Raw genomic sequence first — 23,703 nt, 5'->3', positions numbered from 1 at the left:
CATCTTCCTGATGTCACCCTCTTGACTTCTTAACTTAGACGTGGCCATGTGATTTTCTTAGGTCAGTGAAGCATGAATCGGTCATGTGTGGAAGCATTAGGGGCCAGTGTGTGCTTCCCTTCATTCTCTCTTTTCCTTTGCTGCTGTGGCTAGGAATGTTGCAGATAGTAAGATTTATATCAGCCCTAGTTCTAAAGTGATAATGTTGAGCAGAACCTCTAGGTAAACTTTAATGAACATGGAGTAGGAAATAGATCTTTGTATTTAAGCCACTGGAATTTTACAATTGTTTGTTACTTCAACATAATCTCACCTATCTCAGTTTATACAGTTTTCAATGATACAATCATAAATGATATGGCCGATTTTTTGTTCTGCTCTTCTTTAGTTTGGGCATCAGGGTACTGTTAGCATTGTAAAATGAAATGGAGAAAAATGTGTCTTTTTCTAAATTTTCTATAGTTTATATAGCATAGATATTCTGTAATCCTTGATGGTTTCATAGACATTTCCCCTAAAACTCATTTTTAGCAGTAGATTTTCAGTATTTTCCCCTGAGGATATTAGTCTATTCAAGTTCTTTTGCATTTCATTAAATATATTTGGTAATACATATTTTGTTAGAATGTTATTTACTTTGTCTAGACATATCATTTTTGATACAAAGATATATAAAATATTGTCTTATAATTTTAAAATATCTTCTATTTTCTATAGTTATATTCTTTTTGTATTTCTTGTATTCACTAGAAGAAGTAAAAGTAGTAGTTTAGAGCTCAGGCTCTGGAGCTGAACTTCTTGGGTATGAATTCAAGCTCAGCCAGTTATTAATCATATAACTTTGGTTAAACTAATTACCTTCTCTGTCCCTCAGTTTTCTCATGTACAGATGAAGGAATAATATTTTGTGCTTCAAAGAATCATTTTGATAATTAAGACATAAACTTGAGAATTTAAAGTGGTCCCAGACAGACATTTTCACAAGTTTCTGATGGAATCCAACGTAGTTCCTTCCCTTTTTAAAAATTTAGCTTTTTACAGAACAATAACAACACTAATAACAATAGTACTGTGTTACTGACAGGCTTCTAATGCTTCTTCAAATCCCAGAGCAATCGTTCTCCTGAAATCAGAGTAGACAGAAATCATGAATTCTAATTCTAACTGGTGAAAAGTGGACTGTGCCCTTGACACTCTCTTCTTTTAAACCTCTAATTAAATTACTTTGTATGATTTTATAACTCATACTATTCTTCTTTTTTTAGTTCTAAGATTATCCTAGCATTAGCAAGTAGGAATTTATCTAAGATAATTACTATGGCTTTATGACATGACCCTAGTACTAGTAGTCATTGAGAAATTCCCTGCTGTTTAATATGACAAGATGTCCCATGCTGTCTTACACATTTCCTGTCTTGCACATTTCCTGTCTCATAGCTGGAATCAACTGTTTTTCCTAGGAACCTTGATTTTTTTAAATGGGAAGTGTTATTAGAAACCAAGATCTGAAAACTGATTGTGCCCATTGGTACTGGGGTAGCTTTGAGGTACATTGAGCAGTCAGACTAGAAAATACAAATACACGTGTGTATATATATGTGTATATATATATATTTATACACACATACATATACATATTCGTACATATGTATACCTACAAACACACACATGTGCGTATGTGCGTGCATATATATACATAGACATATTTAGAAATTATGAGTTTCTTACAGATACTTTCAATTCTAATCTATCCCCTCAAGGCTTGTTCTTCTTGCCTTCTTCCACTTCCTGTGTGCATGTCCCTTCTTTCATAGTGTAAATCCTGACTTCATACAACATCAGCCTATTTACTTGTTTGCTCAATCCTGTAAAACTCTAAAATTGTTTTAGAACTGACTGATTAGCTTATACCATTAGAAAAACAAACCATGTAAAATATTTCATGATTTTATTTCTCTTATCCAAGATTGAGAATGTAGTACTGTATTCATGAGTTAGTTGGATTAGTGCCTTTTTTATTTAAGTTCAGTTGATTTATTTCTTAAGTTGCTTTCATGTTTAGTGCACTCGTCATATCCTTGTTAATATAATTTCTTGGAATATCTAGAATATCGACCTACTTTCAAAAGAGACCGAGAGAGAGGGAGAGGGAGAGGGAGAGGGAGGGACGGAGAGAGAGAAAGAGAGAGATCATCTTTTCCTGAATCCCTTCCCCTACATTCCCCAGTTTACCCCTTCTGTTGCAAGTAACCATCTATTATATCGTTTTCTGGTTTATTATTTCTGTATTTCATTTTGTAAATGTAAATGTCTCTATTTTTCTTAATTTTCCCCCTTCCCCTTCTTTCTTACCTCAGAGGTAATATGCTAGATATCTGCTTTTTCACTTTTATTTTTCACTTAACATTCTTTCTTGGAAATTCTTTCATGTCAGTTTCTGGAGAACTTTTTCATTCATTTTTACAGCTGTATATTTATAGTTTATAGTATATTTCTTAGGTTATTCAAGCGATAGTCTGTGAATATTTAGGTGGTTTTGAATATTATGCAATTACAAATGATGCTCTGATAAGTAACCTTGTGCATATGTGTCTTCATTGTTTGGCCTATGATTGTAACCTAAAGTATAAATAACCCAAGAAAACTAGAAACTAATAGAAATATATTCAAAACACTCATTAAAACTTTTCTCACAATTTTCATGTCACATCTAGCATTATGGTAATTTATTTTTAACTTTATCAAAATGAAAGAAAATTCTGCTGTACACTTGTATAAAGTTGAAGTTTAGGTATTTCACAATAGATATATTTTTTCTATTCAGTGTACTAAATGCATTTCTTGATGTAGGTTATGATGAAGCATCAGATGAAAAGCTTATGCTTAACCATCAGGATTCAGTGTCAAAAACCCAAACACAAGTAAAGAAACAAAGAACTCTCAAAAGGGAAAGACTCTCTAGTAAGTACAATAATCATGAATAACTTCATATTACTTTAAATTAAACTCATCAGAAGATCTTTTTTCTTTGCTTCCTGAAGATATGTCTCAGCATATATTTTGCAGAAATTTTACATGTTGATTTAAAGTATGAATACCCTAAGACAACTAGAGAGCAAAACTGAAATTATTGATACAATTTGGTTAGAATTTCTGATCATAAGACTATTTCATTCTCAATATCCATTAAGGGCAATAATAGGTCAATAGTTGTCTCACTAAGGCTGTGTACCTTTCAGCCAACCTGGGAAATTTCTGCTCCAAAAGATCAGTGGGTGCCTCTGACCTATGTCAGTGTCTTTTTGCTATAGGCTTCGATGGGTGAAAAGAGGTCAGTAACTTAAAAACCAAATGGGGATCAGATGGGTCTGAGGGAAGGCAGCTTGAATGGCCTATTGGAAGTCCTCCAGAGCATCCTGTTGGTTGGGTCTCCACTCAGAGGTAATAACCTTTATGCTAACCCCACAGATATGTGCCATCAAACCCCTGTGGGCAGAATGCAAATGTGTTAGTAGTCAAAGAGTCCCATCACTATTCAGACTTTTTTTTTTATAATTTGGGGAAGGGAGGGCCAAAAGATATGCAAACATCTCCTCTGGAGTAAGATTTTTATCTGCTACCCTGGAATTTCACTTGGATCCTAATTCCTTGTCTATATTAATGACCCAGCCATGTTGCCCCATATGGATCAACAGGGTGTGCAGTCCTGTGGGATGGTGCCTTTGCCTGGGCCCACCAGAAGGATGTCATCAATATAGTAGAAAACTATTATTCCCTCTGTGAGTGGGACTTTTTCTAAGTCATGCTCTATCCATTGAAGATAAGCAGATGGGGAATTTAGGGAGCCCTGTGGAAGGACATTAGTGGCATATTTCAATTAATTCTACGTAAGGGTAAACTGATCCTGGACATTTGGATGAAGAAGGATGCTGAAAAGAGAGTTCAAGTTGTTGGTTGCTGTATACCGAGTTCCTTCACCTTGGGCAATAGCTTCTGTGACAGTCACAATGCCAGTGCCAGGTTGGTACTAACACTGTGCAGCCTTAATCACTTAGTCTGTAGGCACCTGACGTTTTGTGCACAGGCTTATTAAATGGAGAAATAGTCTATGGAATTTGTTGGCTTCTTTAAGCTCAGCAACAAGGGCAGTTATTTCTTTTTTACACCCAGGGAGTCAGTATTGTTTTTGGTAGATAGGGGCACTAGGTTCTGGTAGTTGGGTCGCTCAGGATCTTCCACCTGCCCCATTAAAATATCCTAACTGCAGCAAATCCCGTCACAACATGAGAGTGAATGTGAGTGGTGGGTCACATAAATAATACATCTATACCGACAATATATTCAGTAGTAGAGGCCGTAACAATGCACTGTACGGTAGTGTGGCCTGGAAAAGGTTTCTGTTTGTGGTGGTGGCCCCAAACCAGAAAGCATTATCTGTTTCCCCTCATCCTGGTGCCAGGGCTTGTGGGGATTACAGTTGTCAGTGTACCGCCATCCAAAAGGCCCAAGAAATGTAATTCTCGCCTGCCTGCAATTTGTACTGGAATAGGCCCTCATATATCTTCACTGGGGATGTAGGTACCTTGGTATAACCCTATCTTGTTTTTTATTTTTGAAAACTGTGATCAGGGTAAGTGTATGTGGAGTTCTTTGATTCATCTCAGAATTCACTGATAAAGGTAGTGAGAATAGCACTTGCATTATTCATAGCGGCCACCACAAAGTGGACCGTAGTGGGGCTACATGTTGGGTCCTCATGGCCCGTCATCTAACAATGAGCACCTTGGTGGAGAGCATTAATTTACTGCTTTGAGACCCCACTGTATGGTAATCAGGCCCATAGATTTTTAGGTAAGGTCATTGCCCATAACATCCAGTAGAGGGAGCATTATTACCATTTTTACATCACTTTTTCTTTCTGGGCAGCAATTTCTGCATGCCTGAAAATTTGCCAATTAGGATCTGACTGTATCACAACTGACTGACACAACTTATGAGGAAATTTGATTGAGCTTGATAACCAATAGGATTCACAAAAGTGAACTTAGAAATCTGAGTCTGGTAAGACCCAAGTCTAAGTTCTCTCCAGGTCACTAGGCAAAGTGATTCCAAAGTCCTATACATTCTTTTATATTAAAGGCATGAGTCTCGGTGTCAGGGCTTAGAACTAACAATAGTCATAGAGTATAACTTAGCTTTCAGGGTCTCTGATGACTTTTAGGTCTGTCTCTGGAGAACCATAACCATTAGCTAGGGAATTGTTTCCCTAGCTCTCTTAAGAGTCCCTCTGTTAGATCTCTAATTTGACTCAGCAGTGGAACTTGACCAGAGTTTGGAGGCTAAAGTGAAGGTCCAATGTTCCCTTCAAACTGAAAGTCTTATTTAACAATTTGTGAGAACTTTCTAAGAGTGCTCTGTGGCCTCCACCAGCACTTTCTGAGACTCACTGGCTAAGTGTCCCATTGGATCCTCACACTCTTGCAGTTGATCCATTTGCTCAGTCTAAGAGTGGCCCAAATCTTCTCTAACCCCTCCTAAAAGTGCTTTGTAGGATCTACAGGGATTTTACTTTTTCAGAAAAGCATTATGTTGATCACTTTGCTCACTGTACCAGTTTCTCAGAGAGCTAGAGAGCTGCCGGTTGTCAAGTTGGCCAATTAAGATAACAAACTAAACAAAATAAAATTTGGCCTTTTTTCACTTACTCTGATAGTGTAAGCAAGAATCTAAACAGAAAAGGGCTGAAGCTCTACCAGTCTTCCATTTTCCCCACAGAACAGCACTGGGCAAGGGTCAGGTGTATCATTATAGACAGGAGAGAGTGGGGGCAACATCTCACTGCCCCAAACAAAAGGCTCCTGCTGTTTTAAGGACGCTGGGCCCAGGGGAAGAATGAGGAGGCAGAGTTTGGAGCAGATAAGTACTTTACACCGAATCAGACTGAGAACAGTGTCTTCCAGGTCTGTCTTTAAGGTGGCGTAGGTAGAGGCATCTGAACAGTACCGGTTCACTACATCTGAACCTCTGAATGGAGGTTCCTAGGCCAGAATGCAGATAAATTTAAGATCATGGTCATCTAGAAGTGCAGGTTAAGGGTCAGCCTGACTGCAGCTACTTCTAGTGCCTGCAGTGTATACATCAAGTCAGTGTGGGGTTGGAAGCTTTCCCCTATAAGAATTGCCAGGTAGGTTTGTAATTGCTTATGGGGCTGAAAGATCATATACAGGGTTTTGACTTGCAATTGGAACCTCAGTGTATGTATACACACACACACACACACACACACACACTCACACATTCATACGTACCTATACCTACATACACGTAAAAGTGAACATATATATGCATATACACATACATAGGCATATTTAGAAATTATGAGTTCTTACAGGCACCTTCAATTCCAGTTTATACCCTTAGGGCTTGTTTTTGCCTTCCTTCGTTTTATATGTGGATGTCCTTCCACAGTGAGAATCCTGACTTTGAGCAACATCAACACATTTATATATTCACTCCATCCTATAATACTTCTAAAATTGTTTCACCGTCACTTAGCTGATACCACTAGGGAAAAAACCGACTAAAATTTTTGTGATTTTTTTTTTTTTTTTTGCGTCCCAATCTCTTGCCTAAGACTGAGAGTATATGTCAAATACTGTTGATGAACTACTTGGATTTGTGCTTATTTTTTCCTGCAGTAGGTTCATTAAGGTTGTTTCCAATGTTAGTCTTTTTATTTTTTACTTTAGTTTTACTTTTGGAATATGTAAAACATGAACCTTTCCTAAAAGTGATAAATATGCAAAAAATATATAAAAGCATCATTCCTTTCTTACTCTTTCCCTACATTCCTTAGTCCTCACCCTCCTTTAGTAGGTATCCAACTAAATTGTTTTTTGGTTTGTCTTTTTTGTGTTTCATTGAAAATATAACTTTTTTTCCTCTTTATGTATTTCTTTCTTATGTCCCTTTCTTTCACAAAAGGTGAAAAAGATAGCATGCTAGATGTTCTTTATTTCAGTTTTTTTTTTTTCATTTAATGTTGCCTCCTAGAAATCCCTCCAATTCGTTTTATAGAGATCTTTTGCATTTCTTTTACAGCAGTAGGTACACTTGTTTATACTACGTCATATACCATAATTTATACTTTACCGTAGTTTATAATATATAATTTATTCAACCAATCTTCTATGCGTATATATTTTGCTGGTTTTAGCTATTTTGCAATTACACATAATACTGTAATGAAAAACTTGTACTTACACATTTTCTTTTTTTTTTTTTTAAGAAGTCAACATAGGTTTGTTTTTTTTTTAACATCTTTATTGGAGTATAATTGCTTTACAATGGTGTGTTAGTTTCTGCTTTACAACAAAGTGAATCAGCTGTACATATACATATATCCCCATATCCCCTCCCTCTTGCGTCTCCCTCCCACCCTCCCTATCCCAACACTCTAGGTGGTCACAAAGCACTGAGCTGATCTCCCTGTGCTATGTGGCTGCTTCCCACTAGCTATCTATTTTACATGTGGTAGTATATACACATTTTCATTGTTTGGCCTATAAATATGTATTTACCTAAAGTATAAATAACACAAGAAAACTAGAGACTAATATAAAACATATTTGATGCCTAGGAATATTTATGAAACACTGAGACCGTTTCAACATACATCTATCAAAAATGATCTCACAGTTTTCATGTGGATCTAGCATTGTGGCAATTTACTTAAAACTTTATAAAAATGAGAGAAGATGCTGCTGCATAATTATTATAAATTTGAAATTAGAGATTTCACAATAAATCTGTTTTCCCATTTAAGTGGAGTAAATGTATCTCTTTTTGTAGCTCATGATAAAGTACCAGATAAAAAGCTTATGCATGAGAATCAAGGTTCAGTGTCAAAAATCCAACAGCAAGTAAAGAAAGAAAGAAATCTCAGAAGGGAAGGACACACTAGTAAGTATGATAATTATAATTTTTAAATATTTTAAATTAAACTCATCAAATGATCTTTTTTGTTTGGTTCATGAATATGTATTTGGGCATATATTTTATTTTATTTTATTTTTTAAATTAAATTAAGTCAATTTATTTATTTTTAATTTTTTGGCCTCGCTGCGTGGCATGTGGGCTCTTAGTTCCCCAACCAGGGATCAAACCCGTGCCCCCTGCAGTGGAAGTGCATAGTCTTAACCACCGGACCATCAGGGAAGTCCGGGGCATATATTTCATAGAAAATTTCCACTTTGACCTTAAGTGTTAATACCCTAAGATAATTAGAGAACAGAAACAAAAGTATTGATACCTTTTGATTGGGATTTCTAGTACTAAGATTATTTTAAGGCCTTGGGTTATGTACTCAGTATGATTCAATAACAGACCATCAACTGACTCTTAAAGGGTGTACACTTCTGAGCTCTCTCCAGGAGATTTGGGTCCATAAGTTCAGCAGTTGACTCTGACCTGTCTGTGGCAGTGTCCTTTAGTCATAGCCTATAGTTGGTGATCAAAGAGGTGCTGAGACCTATAACTCAAACAGAAAATGTGGATCACAGGGACCAAGGGGAAAGGTCAAATTCAATGTCATGAGATTTTTCCATATGTTTTCTTCAAGAAATTTTATAGTTTTAGGTCTTAAGTTTCAGTCTTTAACCCATTTTGAATTAATTTTTATGTATGATGTAAGGTAAACATCCAACTTTATTGTTTTACATGTAGATATCAGTTTATTCAACTATTTCTTGGAGACAGTGTTCTTTCCCCTTTGATTGGTCTTGACACCCTTATTAAAGGTCATCAACTATACGTGTGAGGGTCTATTTCTAAGCTCTTTAATCTATTCCATTGGTCTATATGTCTGTCTTTATGCCCCTACCACACTATTTTGATTACTTGTGCTTTGTAATAAGTTTTGAAATTAGTAAATGCTAGACCTATAAATTTGTTATTCTTTCTCAAGATTTTTTGGCTATTTGGGATCCTTTGAGATCCTGTATAAATTTTAGCATGGATTTTTCTATTTCTTCTGCAAAAAATGCACTTGAATTTTTATAGGGATTACACTGAATCTGTAGATTGCTTTGGGTAGTACTGAGACCTTAACTATATTAAGTTTTCAAATCCAGGAACATGGGATGTTTTTCCATTTATTTGTCTCTTCATTAATTTCTTTCAGCAGTGTTTTTTTAAATTAATTTTTATTGGAGTGTAGTTGCTTTACAATGTTGTATTAGTTTCTACTCTACAGAAAAGTGAATCAGCTATACGTATACATATATCCCCTCCTTTTTGGATTTCCTTCTCATTTAGGTCACCACAGTGCATTTAGTAGCGTTCCCTGTACTATACAGTAGGTTCTCCTTAGTTACCTATTTTATACATAGTATCAATAGTGTATATATGTCAATCCCAATCTCCCAATTCATCCCATCCCCTTCCTTTCCCCCTTGGTATCCATACGTTTGTTCTCGAGTCTGTGTCTCTGTGTCTGCTTTGCAAATAAGATCGTCTATACCATTTTTCTAGATTCCACATATATGCGTTAATGTACGATATTTGTTTTTCTCTTTCTGGCTTCACTTCCATGTTCTGGCTATTGTCAATAGTGCTGCAGTGAACATTGGGGTGCATATAGCTTTTTTTTTTTTTTTTTAACATCTTTATTGAAGTATAATTGCCTTACAATGGTGTGTTAGCTTCTGCTTTATAACATAGTGAATCAGTTATACATATACAATATGTTCTCATTTCTCTTCCCTCTTGCATCTCCCTCCCTCCCACCCTCCCCATCCCATCCCTCTAGGTGGTCACAAAGCACCGAGCTGATCTCCCTGTGCTATGCGGCTGCTTCCCACTAGTTATCTATTTTACATTTGGTAGTGTATATATGTCCATGACACTCTCTTACCCTGTCACATCTCACCCCACCCCCTCCCCATATCCTCAAGTCCATTCTCTAGTAGGTCTGTGTCTTTATTCCCGTCTTGCCACTAGGTTCTTCATGGCCTTTTTTTTTTTTTTTTTTTTTCCCTTAGATTCCGTATATATGTGTTAGCATACTGTATTTGTTTTTCTCTTTCTGACTTACTTCACTCTGTATGACAGACTCTAACTCCATCCACCTCATTACAAATACCTCCATTTCATTTCTTTTTATGGCTGAGTAATATTCCATTGTATATATGTGCCACATCTTCTTTATCCATTCATCTGTCGATGGACATTTAGATTGCTTCCATGTCCTGGCTATTGTAAATAGAGCTGCAATGAACATTTTGGTACATGACTCTTTTTGACCTATGGTTTTCTCAGGGTATATGCCCAGTAGTGGGATTGCTGGGTCGTATGGTAGTTCTATTTGTAGTTTTTTAAGGAACCTCCATACTGTTCTCCATAGTGGCTGTATCAATTTACATTCCCACCAACAGTGCAAGAGTGTTCCCTTTCCTCCACACCCTCTCCAGCATTTATTGTTTCTAGATTTTTTGATGATGGCCATTCTGACCGGTGTGAGATGATATCTCATTGTAGTTTTGATTTGCATTTCTCTAATGATTAATGATGTTGAGCATTCTTTCATGTGTCTGTAGGCCATCTGTATATCTTCTTTGGAGAAATGTCTATTTAGGTCTTCGGCCCATTTTTGGATTGGGTTGTTCGTTTTTTTGTTATTGAGCTGCATGAGCTGCTTGTAAATCTTGGAGATTAATCCTTTGTCAGTTGCTTCATTTGCAAATATTTTCTCCCATTCTGATGGTTGTCTTTTGGTCTTGTTTATGGTTTCCTTTGCTGTGCAAAAGCTTTTAAGTTTCATTAGGTCCCATTTGTTTATTTGTGTTCTTATTTCCATTTCTCTGGGAGCTGGGTCAAAAAGAATCTTGCTGTGATGTATGTCATAGAGTGTTCTGCCTATGTTTTCCTCTAAGAGTTTGATAGTGTCTGCCCTTACACTTAGGTCTTTAATCCATTTTGAGTTTATTTTTGTGCATGGTGTCTGGGAGTGTTCTATTTTCATACTTTTACATGTACCTGTCCAGTTTTCCCAGCACCACTTATTGAAGAGGCTGTCTTTTCTCCACTGTATATGCTTGCCTCCTTTATCAAAAATAAGGTGCCCATATGTGTGTGGGTTTATCTCTGGGCTTTCTATCCTGTTCCATTGATCTATATTTCTGTTTTTGTGCCAGTACCAAACTGTCTTGATTACTGAAGCTTTGTAATATAGTCTGAAGTCAGGGAGCCTGATTCCCCCAGCTCCATTTTTCATTCTCAAGATTGCTTTGGCTATTCGGGGTCTTTTGTGTTTCCATACAAATTGTGAAATTTTTTGTTCTAGTTCTGTGAAAAATGCCAGTGGTAGTTTGATAGGGATTGCATTGAATCTGTAGATTGCTTTGGGTAGTAGAGTCATTTTCACAATGTTGATTCTTCCAATCCAGGAACAAGGTATATCTCTCCATCTATTTGTATCATCTTTAATTTCTTTCATCAGTGTCTTATAATTTTCTGCATACAGGTCTTTTGTCTCCTTAGGTAGGTTTATTCCTAGATATTTTATTCTTTTTGTTGCAATGGTAAACGGGAGTGTTTTCTTAATTTCACTTTCAGATTTTTCGTCATTAGTGTATAGAAATGCAAGAGATTTCTGTGCATTAATTTTGTATCCTGCTACTTTACCAAATTCATTGATTAGCTCTAGGAGTTTTCTGGTAGCATCTTTAGGATTCTCTATGTATAGTATCATGTCATCTGCAAATAGTGACAGCTTTACTTCTTCTTTTCCGATTTGGATTCCTTTTATTTCTTTGTCTTCTCTGATTGCTGTGGCTAACACTTCGAAAACTATGTTGAATAATAGTGGTGAGAGTGGGCAACCTTGTCTTGTTCCTGATCTTAGTGGAAATGGTTTCAGTTTTTCACCATTGAGGACAATGTTGGCTGTGGGTTTGTCATATATGGCCTTTATTATGTTGAGGAAAGTTCCCTCTATGCCTACTTTCTGCAGGGCTTTTATCATAAATGGGTGTTGAATTTTGTCGAAAGCTTTCTCTGCATCTATCGAGATGATCATATGGTTTTTCTCCTTCAGTTTGTTAACATGATGTATCACATTGATTGATTTGCGTATATTGAAGAATCCTTGCATTCCTGGGATAAACCCCACTTGATCATGGTGTATGATCCTTTTAATGTGCTGTTGGATTCTGTTTGCTAGTATTTTGTTGAGGATTTTTGCATCTATGTTCATCAGTGATATTGGCCTGTAGTTTTCTTTCTTTGTGACATCTTTGTCTGGTTTTGGTATCAGGGTGATGGTGGCCTCGTAGAATGAGTTTGGGAGTGTCCCTCCCTCTGCAATATTTTGGAAGAGTTTGAGAAGGATAGGTGTTAGCTCTTCTCTAAATGTTTGATAGAATTCACCTGTGAAGCCATCTGGTCCTGGGCTTTTGTTTGTTGGAAGGTTTTTAATCACAGTTTCAATTTCAGTGCTTGTGATTGGTCTGTTCATATTTTCTATTTCTTCCTGGTTCAGTCTCGGCAGTTTGTGCATTTCTGAGAATCTGTCCATTTCTTCCAGGTTGTCCATTTTATTGGCATAGAGTTGCTTGTAGTAATCTCTCATGATCTTTTGTATTTCTGCAGTGTCAGTGGTTACTTCTCCTCTTTCATTTCTAATTCTATTGATCTGAGTCTTCTCCCTTTTTCTCTTGATGAGTCTGGCTAATGGTTTATCAATTTTGTTTATCTTCTCAAAGAACCAGCTTTTAGTTTCATTGATTTTTGCTATTGTTTCCTTCATTTCTTTTTCATTTATTTCTGACCTGATCTTTATAATTTCTTTCCTTCTGCTGGCTTTGGGGTTTTTTTGTTCTTCTTTCTCTAATTGCTTTAGGTGCAAGGTTAGGTTGTTTATTCGAGATGTTTCCTGTTTCTTGAGGTAGGCTTGTATTGCTATAAACTTCCCTCTTAGCACTGCTTTTGCTGCGTCCCATAGGTTTTGGGTCGTCGTATCTCCATTGTCATTTGTTTCTAGGTATTTTTTGATTTCCCCTTTGATTTCTTCAGTGATCACTTCGTTATTAAGTAATGTATTGTGTAGCCTCCATGTGTTTGTATTTTTTACAGTTCTTTTCCTGTAATTGATATCTAGTCTCATAGCGTTGTGGTCGGAAAAGATACTTGATACGATTTCAATTTTCTTAAATTTACCAAGGCTTGATTTGTGACCCAAGATATGATCTATCCTGGAGAATGTTCCATGAGCACTTGAGAAAAATGTGTATTCTGTTGTTTTTGGATGAAATGTCCTATAAATATCAATTAAGTCCATCTTGTTTAATGTATCATTTAAAGCTTGTGTTTCCTTATTTATTTTCATTTTGGATGATCTGTCCATTGGTGAGAGTGGGGTGTTAAAGTCCCCTACTATGATTGTGTTGCTGTCGATTTCCCCTTTTATGGCTGTTAGTATTTGCCTTATGTATTGAGGTGCTCCTATGTTGGGTGCATAAATATTTACAATTGTTATACCTTCCTCTTGGATCGATCCCTTGATCATTATATAGTGTCCTTCTTTGTCTCTTGTAATAGTCTTTATTTTAAAGTCTATTTTGTCTGATATGAGAATTGCTACTCCAGCTTTCTTTTGATTTCCATTTGCATGGAATATCTTTTTCCATCCCCTCACTTTCAGTCTATATGTGTCTCTAGGTCTGAAGTGGGTCTCTTGTAGACAGCATATATATGGGTCTTGTTTTTGTATCCATTCAGCCAGCCTGTGTCTTTTGGTGGGAGCATTTAATCCATTTACATTCAAGGTAATTATCGATATGTATGTTCCTATTCCCATTTTCTTAAATGTTTTGGGTTTGTTATTGTAGGTGTTTTCCTTCTCTTGTGTTTCTTGCCTAGAGAAGTTCCTTTAGCATTTGTTGTAAAGCTGGTTTGGTGGTGCTGAACTCTCTCAGCTTTTGCTTGTCTGTAAAGGTTTTAATTTCTCCATCGAATCTGAATGAGATCCTTGCTGGGTAGTGTAATCTTGGTTGCAGGTTTTTCTCCTTCATCACTTTAAGTATATCCTGCCACTCCCTTCTGGCTTGCAGAGTTTCTGCTGAAAGATCAGATGTTAACCTTATGGGGATTCCCTTGTGTGTTATTTGTTTTTTTTCCCTTGCTGCCTTTAATATGTTTTCCTTATATTTAATTTTTGACAGTTTGATTAATATGTGTCTTGGTGTGTTTCTCCTTGGGTTTATCCTGTATGGGACTCTCTGTGCTTCCAGGACTTGATTAACTATTTCCTTTCCCATATTAGGGAAGTTTTCAACTATAATCTCTTCAAATATCTTCTCAGTCCGTTTCTTTTTCTCTTCTTCTTCTGGGACCCCTATAATTCGAATGTTGGCGCGTTTAATGTTGTCCCAGAGGTCTCTGAGACTGTCCTCAGTTCTTTTCATTCTTTTTTCTTTATTCTGCTCTGCAGTAGTTATTTCCACCATTTTATCTTCCAGGTCACTTATCCTTTCTTCTGCCTCAGTTATTCTGCTATTGATCCCATCTAGAGTATTTTTAATTTCATTTATTGTGTTTTTCATCGTTGCTTGGTTCCTCTTTAGTTCTTCTACGTCCTTGTTAAATGTTTCTTGCATTTTGTCTATTCTGTTTCCAAGATTTTGGATCATCCTTACTATCATTATTCTGAATTCTTTTTCAGGTAGACTACCTATTTCCTCTTCATTTGTTAAGTCTGGTATGTTCTGACCCTGCTCCTTCATCTACTGTGTGTTTTTCTGTCGTCTCATTTTGCTTATCTTACTGTGTTTGGGGTCTCCTTTTCACAGGCTGCAGGTTCGTAGTTCCTGTTGTTTTTGGTATCTGTCCCCAGTGGCTAAGGTTGGTTCAGTGGGTTGTGTAGGCTTCCTGGTGGAGGGAACTAGTGCCTGAGCTCTGGTGGATGAGGTTGGATCTTGTCTTTCTGGTGGGCACGTCCACGTCTGGTGGTGTATTTTGGGGTGTCTGTGGCCTTATTATGATTTTAGTCAGCCTCTCTGCTAATGGATGGGGCTGTGTTCCTGTCTTGCTAGTTGTTTGGCATAGGGTGTCCAGCACTGTAGCTTGCTGGTCGTTGAGTGAAGCTGGGTCTTGATGTTGAGATGGAGATCTCTGAGAGATTTTTGCCGTTTGGTATTACGTGGAGCTGGGAGGTCTCTTGTGGACCAGTGTCCTGAAGTTGGCTCTCCCACCTCAGAGGCACGGCCCTGATGCCTGGCTGGAGCACCAAGAGCCTTTCGTCCACACAGCTCAGAGTAAAAGGGAGAAAAAATAGAAAGAAAGAAAGAAAGAAAGAAAGAGGCTATAATATAGTGAAGTAAAATAAAGCTATTGTAAAGCAAAGCTATACAGACAGAATCGCACCCAGAAGCATATACATATACACTCACAAATAAAAGGAAAAGGGGAAAAATTAATATATCCTGCTCCCAAAGTCCACCTCCTGAATTTGGGATGATTCGTTGTCTATTCAGGTATTCACCAGATGCAGGCACATCAAGTTGTTTGTGGAGTTTTAATCCGCTGCTTCTAAGGCTGCTGGGAGAGATTTCCCCTTATCTTCCCTGTTCGCACAGCTCCTGGGGTTCAGCTTTGGATTTGGACCCGCCTCTGCGTGTAGGTCGCCTGAGGGCGTCTATTCCCCGCACAGACAGGATGGGGTTAAAGGAGCAGCTGCTTCGGGGGCTCTGGCTCACTCAGGCCGCAGGGAGGGAGGGGTACAGAGGAGGCGGGGTGAGCCTGCGGCGGCCGAGGCCGGCGTGACGTTGCACCAGCCTGAGGCGGGCAGTGCGTTCTCCCGGGGAACTTGTCCCCGGATCACGGGACCCTGGCAGTGGCGGGCTGCACAGGCTCCCAGGAGGGGCGATGTGGAGAGTGACCTGTGCTCACACACAGGCTTTTTGGAGGCGGCAGCAGCAGCCCCAGCGTCTCACGCCCGTCTCTGGGGTCCGTGCTGATCGCCGCGGCTCGCGCCTTTCTCTGGAGTTCGTTTAGGCGGCACTCTGAATCCCCTCTCCTTGCGCTCAGTGAAACAAAGAGGCAAGAAAAAGTCTCTTGCCTCTTCGGCAGCTGCAGACCTTTTCCCGGTCTCCCTCCCAGCCAGCTGTGGTGCGCTAACCCCTTCAGGCTGTGTTCACGCCGCCAGCCCCAGTCCTCTCCCTGCGATCCGACCGAAGCCGAGCCTCAGCTCCCAGCCCCGCCCGCCGAGCAGACAAGCCTCTCGGGCTGGTGAGTGCTGCTCGGCACCGAGCCTCTGTGCGGGAGTCTCTCCGTTTTTTTCCTCTGTGCCCCTGTTGCTGTGGGGTCTGCGGTGATCGCCGCGGCTCGCGCCCTTCTCTGGAGTTCGTTTAGGTGGCGCTCTGAATCCCCTCTCCTTGCGCGCCGTGAAACAAAGAGGCAAGAAAAAGTCTCTTGCCTCTTCGGCAGCTGCAGACCTTTTCCCGGTCTCCCTCCCAGCCAGCTGCGGTGCGCTAATCCCTTCAGGCTGTGTTCACGCCTCCAGCCTCAGTCCTCTCCCTGCGATCCGACCGAAGCCGAGCCTCAGCTCCCAGCCCCGCCCGCCCCGGCGGGGGAGCAGACAAGCCTCTCGGGCTGGAGAGTGCTACTCGGCGCGGAGCCTCTGTGCGGGAATCTCTCCGTTTTTCCCTCTGCGCCCCTGTTGCTGTGGGATCCGCGCTGATCGCCGCGGCTCGCGCCTGTCTCTGGAGTTCGTTTAGGCGGCGCTCTGAATCCCCTCTCCTCGCGCACCAGGAAACAAAGAGGGAAGAAAAAGTCTCTTGCCTCTTCGGCAGCTGCAGACCTTTCCCGGACTCCCTCTCGGCTAGCTGTGGTGCAGTAACCCCTTCAGGCTGTGTTCACGCCGCCAACCCCAGTCCTCTCCCTGCGATCCGGCCCGAGCCTCAGCTCCCAGCCCCGCCCGCCCCGGCGGGGGAGCAGACAAGCCTCTCGGGCTGGAGAGTGCTGCTCGGCGCCGAGCCTCCGTGCGGGAACCTCTCCGCTTTGCCCTTCGCACCCCTGTGGCTGCGCTCTCCTCCGTGGCTCCGAAGCTTCCCCCCTCTGCCACCCGCAGTCTCTGCCCGCGAAGGGGCTTCCTAGTGCGTGGAAATCTTTCCTCCTTCACGGCTCCCTCCCACTAGTGCAGGTGCTGTCCCTATTCTTTTGTCTCTGTTATTTCTTTTTTCTTTTGCCCTACCCAAGTACGGGGGGGAGTTTCTTGCCTTTTTGGAGGTCGGACGTTTTCTGCCAGCGTTCAGTGGGTGTTCTGTAGGAGCAGTTCCACGTGTAGATGTATTTCTACTGTATCTGGCCAGCTAGCCTGTGCTAATGTCGTCTTAACTGGATATAGGTAAGCCAATCAGGTAGCCATTGTGATTGGATGGGCCATATAGCTTTTTGAATTATGTTTTTCTCTGGGTATATGCCCAGTAGTGGGATTGCTGGGTCATATGGTAGTTATATTTTTAGACTTTTAAGGAACCTCCATACTGTTCTCCATCATGGCTGTATCAATTTACATTCCCACCAGCAATGCAAGAGGGTTCCCTTTTCTCCACACCCTCTCCAGCATTTATTGTTCGTAGATTTTTTGATGATGGCCATTCTGACCAATGTGAGGTGATACCTCATTTTAGTTTTGATTTGCATTTCTCTAATAATTAGTGATTTTGAGCATCTTTTCATTTGTTTGTTGGCCATCTGTATGTCTTCTTTGGAGAAATGTCTATTTAGGTCTCCATTATTTGATTGGGTCGTTTTTTTGATATTGAGCTGCATAAGCTGTTTGTATATTTTGGAGATTAATTCTTTGTCAGTTGCTTTGTTTACAAATATTTTTTCCCATTCTGAGTGTTGTCTTTTCATCTTGTTTATGAATTCCTTTGCTGTGCAAAGGTTTTAAGTTTAATTAGGTCCCATTTGTTTATCTTTGTTTTTATTTCCATTTCTCTAGGAGGTGGGTCAAAAAAGATCTCACTGTGATTTACGTCAAAGAGTGTTCTGCCTATGTTTTCCTCTAAGAGTTTTATAGTGTATGGCCTTACATTTAGGTCTTTAATCCATTTTGAGTTTATTTTTGTGTTATGGTGTTAGGGAGTGTTCTACTTTCATTCTTTCACATGTAGCTGTCTGTTTTCCCGGCACGACTTATTGAAGAGGCTGTCTTTTCTCCATTGTATATTCTTGCCTCCTTTGTCATAGGTTAGGTGACCACAGGTGCGTGGGTTTATCTCTGGGCTTTCTATCCTATTCCATTGATCTATATTTATGTTTCTGTGCCAGTACCATGCTGTCTTGATTACGGTGGCTTTGTAGTATAGTCTGAAGACAGGGAGCCTGATTTCTCTGGCTCCGTTTTATTTTATTTTTATTTTTTTACTGTTTCTTTTTTTTCTGGGTCTGTTTTTCTTTCTCAAGATTGCTTTGGCTATTTGGGGTCTTTTGTGTTTCCATACAAATTGCAAAAATTTTGTTGTAGTTCTGTGAAAAATGCCATTGGTAATTTGATAGGGATTGCATTGAATCTGTAGATTGCTTTGTGTAGTATAGTCATTTTCACATTATTGATTCTTCTAATCCAAGAACATGGTATATCTCTCCATCTGTATCGTCTTTGATTTCTTTCATCAGTACTTTATAGTTTTGTGTGCACAGGTCTTTTGCCTCCTTAGGTAGGTTTATTTAGCAGTGTTTTATAGTTTTCAGTGTACATGCCTCTTGCCTCCTTGGTTAAGCTTATTCCTACATATTTTATTATTTTTGATGAATTGTTTTCATAGTTTACTTTTCATATTGTACATTAATAGTTTATAAAAATGTAACTGATTTTTACATGTGGATTTTGTATGCTGAAACTTTGCTGAATTCATTTATTAATTCTCATGGGTTTTTTTTGTGCGTGTATGCATGTGTGAATCTTTAGGGTTTTCTATGTATAAGGACATTTTATCTATGAACAGATAATTTTACTTCTTCCTTTCTAATTTTTATATCTTGTATTTCTTTTTTTGCCCAATTGCTGTTGTTAGGATTTCTAGTACTATATTGAACAGAATTGGTGAGAGTGGGCATCCTTGCCTTATTTTTGATCTCAAAGGAAGTTTTTAGTTTTTCACCATTGAGTATAATGTTAGGTGTGGACTTTGCATATATAGTCTTTATTATATGTGGGTATTTTTCTTTTAATCTTAGTTTGTTGAATGTTTTGTTTAATCATAAAAGGATGTTTAATTTTGTTAAATGCTTTTTCTGTATCAGTTGAGATGGTCATGTGTGGGTTTTTTTTTTCCTTCATGCTATTAATGTGATGTGTCACATTAATTGATTTTCATATATTAATAAATCAACCTTGCATTCCAGGAATAAATCCCACTTGGATGTGGTATTTAATCCTTTTAATGAGCTCTTGAATTCTGTTTGCTAATATATTGTTGAGTTTTGCATCTGTGTTCATCAGGGATACTGGCCTGTGATTTTCCTTTCATATAATCCCTTTGTCTGACTTTGGTATCAGGTTAATACTGGCTTCATAGAATGAGTTTAAAAGTTTTCCTATTCATTTTTTTGGATGAGTTTGATGAGGACTAGTGTTAATTTTGTTGTTGTTGTTGTTAATGTTTGGTAGCATTCTGCAGTGAGGCTGTCTGGTCCTGGGTTTCTACCTGTCAGGAGGTTTTTGATTACTGATTTAATCTAGTAGTTACAGTTCTTTCAGATATTCTGTTTATTCATGATTCAGTTAGTAGGTTGTGTTTCTTAGAATTCATCCATTTTTTTCTAGGTATTTCAGTTAGTTGGCATACAGTTGTTCATAATGTTCTCTTATAATAATTTTTATTCCTGTGGCATTGATTGTAATGCCTCTTCTTTCATTTCTTATTTAATTAGTTGAGTCTTTTCCCTTTTTCTTAGCTAATCTAACTAAATGTTTTCAGTTTCATTGGTCTTTTCAAAAAACCAACTCCTGGTTTTATTCACTTTCTTTATTGTTTTTCTCTTCTCTGTTTCACTTACCTCTACTCTAATCTTTATTATTTCCTTCCTTCTGCTAGCTTTGGATATAGTTTTATCTTCTTTTTCTAGCTCCTTGAGTTGTAAAGTTAGGTTGTTTATTTGAGATCTTTCTTCTTTTAATGTAAGCATTCATAGCTATAAATTTCCCTCTTAGCACTGCTTTCATTGCATTGCATATATTTTGTTATGTTGTGTTTTCATTTTCATTTGTCTCAAGATAATTTCTAATTTCTCTCGCAATTTCTACTTTGACCCATTGGTTTTTTTGAGAATATATTTTTATATTTCCCATGTATTTGTGGATTTTCAAGTGTTTCTGCTACTATTAATTTCTAGTTTCTTTTCATTGTGATCAGAAAAGTTATTTTGCATAATATCAGTATCCTGGAGAATGTTCCATGTGTACTTGAGAAAAATGTATTCTGATGTTGTTAGGTGGAGTTTTTTTTGCATATATCTATAATGTCCAATTGGACTATAGTGTTGTTCAAATCCTCTAATTTTCTTATTGATCTTTTTTCTGCTTGTTCTTTCCATTATGGAAAATGAGGTATTGAAGTCTCCTACAATTTTTGTTTTATGGTCTATTTTTCCATTCAATCTGGTTAATGTTTTCTTCATGTATTTAGGAGTTCTCATGTCTGATGAATATATGTTTATATATGTAAACACTATAATGTTTATATTTATATTTATAATGTTGCACATTCCTGGAGAATTGACCTTTTTATTATTATATAATGTCTTACTTTGTCTCTTTAACAGGTTTTGACTAAAGTCTCTTCTGTCTGATATTATAGTATAGCCATCACTATTCTCTTTTGGTTACCATTTGCATGGAGTATCTGTTCCCATCCTTTCACTTTCAGTCTATATATGTCCTTAGACCTAAGTGAATCTCTTGTAGACAGCATTATAGGTGGATCTTATATTTTACACGTTAAGCTACTCTGTGTCCAGGGAGTTTAAGCCACTTACATTGGTAGGTTGTGTGTTTCTAAGAATTTATCCATTTCTCTAGGTTATCCAATTAGTTGGCATACAATTGGATAGGAAAGGACTTACTTTTGACATTTTGTTAATTATTTCCTGTATGTCTCATTATTTTTTGCTCCTCATTTCCTATTTTACTTTATTCCTTTGTCTTTCATTGATTTTTTTTTTTGTAGTGACATGCTTTAATTCTCTTCTTATTTCCGTTTGTATATTAGTCTTCTCAGGCTGCCATAACTGAAAGCCATAGACAGGGTCACTTAAAAAACAAAAAACAGAAAATTATTTATTACAGTTCTGTAGGTGAAGTCCAAAATCTAGGTGCCAGTAAGTTAGATTTCATTCTGAGATGTCTTTTCTTGGCTCATAAGTGTCCACCATCTATTGTGTACCCACATGACCTCTTCTTTGTGTGCAAATGGAGAGAGAGAGATAGAGAATGAAATCTCTGGTGTCTCTTTTTATTAGGGCAATAATCACATCAGATCAGGGTCTTACCCTTATGATGTCATTTAACCTTAATTACTTCCCTCCCTCCATCTCCAAAACCATCACATTGGAGGTTAGGGCTTCAACATATGAATTTTGGGGGATATAAACATGTATCCATAACATGAATAGTCTATAAATGTTTTCATTATGGTTACAATAATCTATTTTATACTGGTAACAAGTTAACTTCAAACACATACATACTTCAGTCACTAAACTGTATTCCTTTAAAGCTCTTTCTCCTCACTTTATTTATTGGTGTCACAAATTACATCTTTGTATATTGTGTGCCCATTAACATAGATTTATAGTTATTTTATGCTTTTTCTCCTAATTCTATATAAGAATTAAAAGGGAAGTTATGCATCAAAATTTCAGTAATATAGGTTTCTACATTTGTCCATATATTTACCTTAACCAAAACCTTTATATTATCATACAGCTTCATGATGCCATCTAATATCCTTTCATTTCAACTTGAAAGACTTCCTTTAGTATTTCTAGTAGAGTAGGTCTAGTGGTATGAACTCCATCAGCTTTTGTTTATCTGTGAAAGTCTTAATTTCCCCTTCTGTTTTGAAGGACAGTTTTGCCAAATATCATATGCTTGGTTGACAGTTTTTTTCTTTTGGCACTCTGAAAGTATCATCCCACTGTCTTATGACCTGCAAGGTTTCTGAGAAGTTCATTTATAATCTTATAGAGGCTCCCTTGCACATAACAAATTGTATTTCTCTTGCCTCTTTTAAGATTTTTCTCTTTTTCCTTGACTTCTGACAGTTTGACTACATTGTGTTTCGGTGTTGGTCTCTTTGGGTTTTTCCTGTTTGGAGTTTATAAAGCTTATTGAATTTGTATATCCATTTCTTTTTTAAATTTGGTAAGTTTTGTCATTTCTTCAAATAAACTCTCTGCTCCCTTTTTTCTCTCTTCTCTTCTGGGACTTTCATAATGCATACCTTGGTCCACTTGATAGGGTCCCATAAATCCTTCATGCTCTCTTACACTTTTCTTAATTCTGTTTTCTTTTTGCTCCTCAGATACAATGATTTCACATGACCTGCCTCCCAGTTTGCTGATTTTTTTTTCTGCCTGATCAAGTCTGATGATGAACCCCTTTAGTGAATTTTTCAATTCAGTTATTATATTGCTCAGCACCAGAGTTGTTTTTCTTTTAGTTTCTATATCTTTGTTGATATTCTAATTTTGTTCATGCTTCATTTTCCTGATTTCATTTAGTTTATATTTCTTTCAGCTCATTGAGAATCTTTAAGACAGTTGTTAAAATTCCTTGTGAGGTAATTCACAGACCTGTGGTTTTTTAGGGTTGGTTTCTGGAACTTTATTCCTGTGATTGGGACATGTTTCCATGTTTCTTTGTATGCTTTGTCATATTTTGTTGAGATTTGGGAATTTGAAAACATAGCTATCTCTCTGTCTTTTCAGATACAGGGGAACACCTTGACTAATCAGCCTGACATGGAGGTTCTGATACTTCTCAAACCTTCTCTGGGTTTGTATCTTCTCCGGGCTTGTTTGTACTCTTTTATTCTAGTATATATGACTTTTTTTAACTCTCCTAATTTCCCTAAGAGGCTCTCTCCTGTTTCTTCTCAGGAGCTTTTTGTTTTGGTTTCTATCGTATTCCTCCACCTGTAATCTCTTGCTCCTCCATCATTTGCAGAACTTCATAACCCCTGCAGCTCTAATGTGTGACGGCACTTGCCTTTGTTTTCAACAGCCTCCAACCTGGTATCTAACTATGGAACTGTCCCCATCAGCTTTCCAGATCAGGCAAGACAGCAACCAGTGACTCAGGCAGTGCCTAGACATTCCAGAAAGTTGGATGCAAGTTTCACTCTTTTCATCCCAATGGAGGATCTGGAAATTGCGACACTTCCTTGTGACTGTGGCACACTGTGGCACACTGTGCCAGGGAGGTGGTGGGGCTAACTAAGCTGGGCAAAATGCCATGACCCTTCCTACCCTTTTTGGTACAGTTTTTCTTGGTCAGTAATTCACTTGGGTGATGCAGCTTCTTAACTGGTTTCTAGAGTTCTCATAATGGTATTTTGGTCTGTATATTGTTATTAACTTAGTGTCTCCATGGGGTAATGAGGGTCTAGAACTTCCTAGTCCTCCATCTTCCTGATA

The 23,703-nt window shown here is 38.2% G+C and overlaps 1 protein-coding gene and 1 long non-coding RNA gene across 3 annotated transcripts in view; one reads left to right on the top strand and one right to left on the bottom strand.

The window, feature by feature from the left end:
* The window catches only part of LOC309655070, a 448,619-nt gene that overhangs the window by 227,278 nt on the left and 197,638 nt on the right, over positions 1 to 23,703 (bottom strand). The gene's annotated exons all lie outside the window — the stretch shown is intronic.
* CCDC7 (coiled-coil domain containing 7) overlaps positions 1 to 23,703 on the top strand; it is a 326,200-nt gene that overhangs the window by 152,456 nt on the left and 150,041 nt on the right. For both annotated transcript variants that reach the window (XM_082449611.1, XM_082449612.1), the window contains exons 22-23: positions 2,851 to 2,961; positions 7,852 to 7,962. In XM_082449611.1, the coding sequence (XP_082305737.1) occupies positions 2,851 to 2,961; positions 7,852 to 7,962 (222 nt within the window). The remainder of the gene's footprint in view (positions 1 to 2,850; positions 2,962 to 7,851; positions 7,963 to 23,703) is intronic.

This window comes from Balaenoptera physalus (assembly GCF_965194825.1).
Source record: "Balaenoptera physalus genome assembly, chromosome: 2".
NCBI lineage: Eukaryota > Metazoa > Chordata > Mammalia > Artiodactyla > Balaenopteridae > Balaenoptera > Balaenoptera physalus.
The sequence above is the reverse complement of the archived record's forward strand: the minus strand, read 5'-3'. Positions and strand labels throughout refer to the sequence as shown.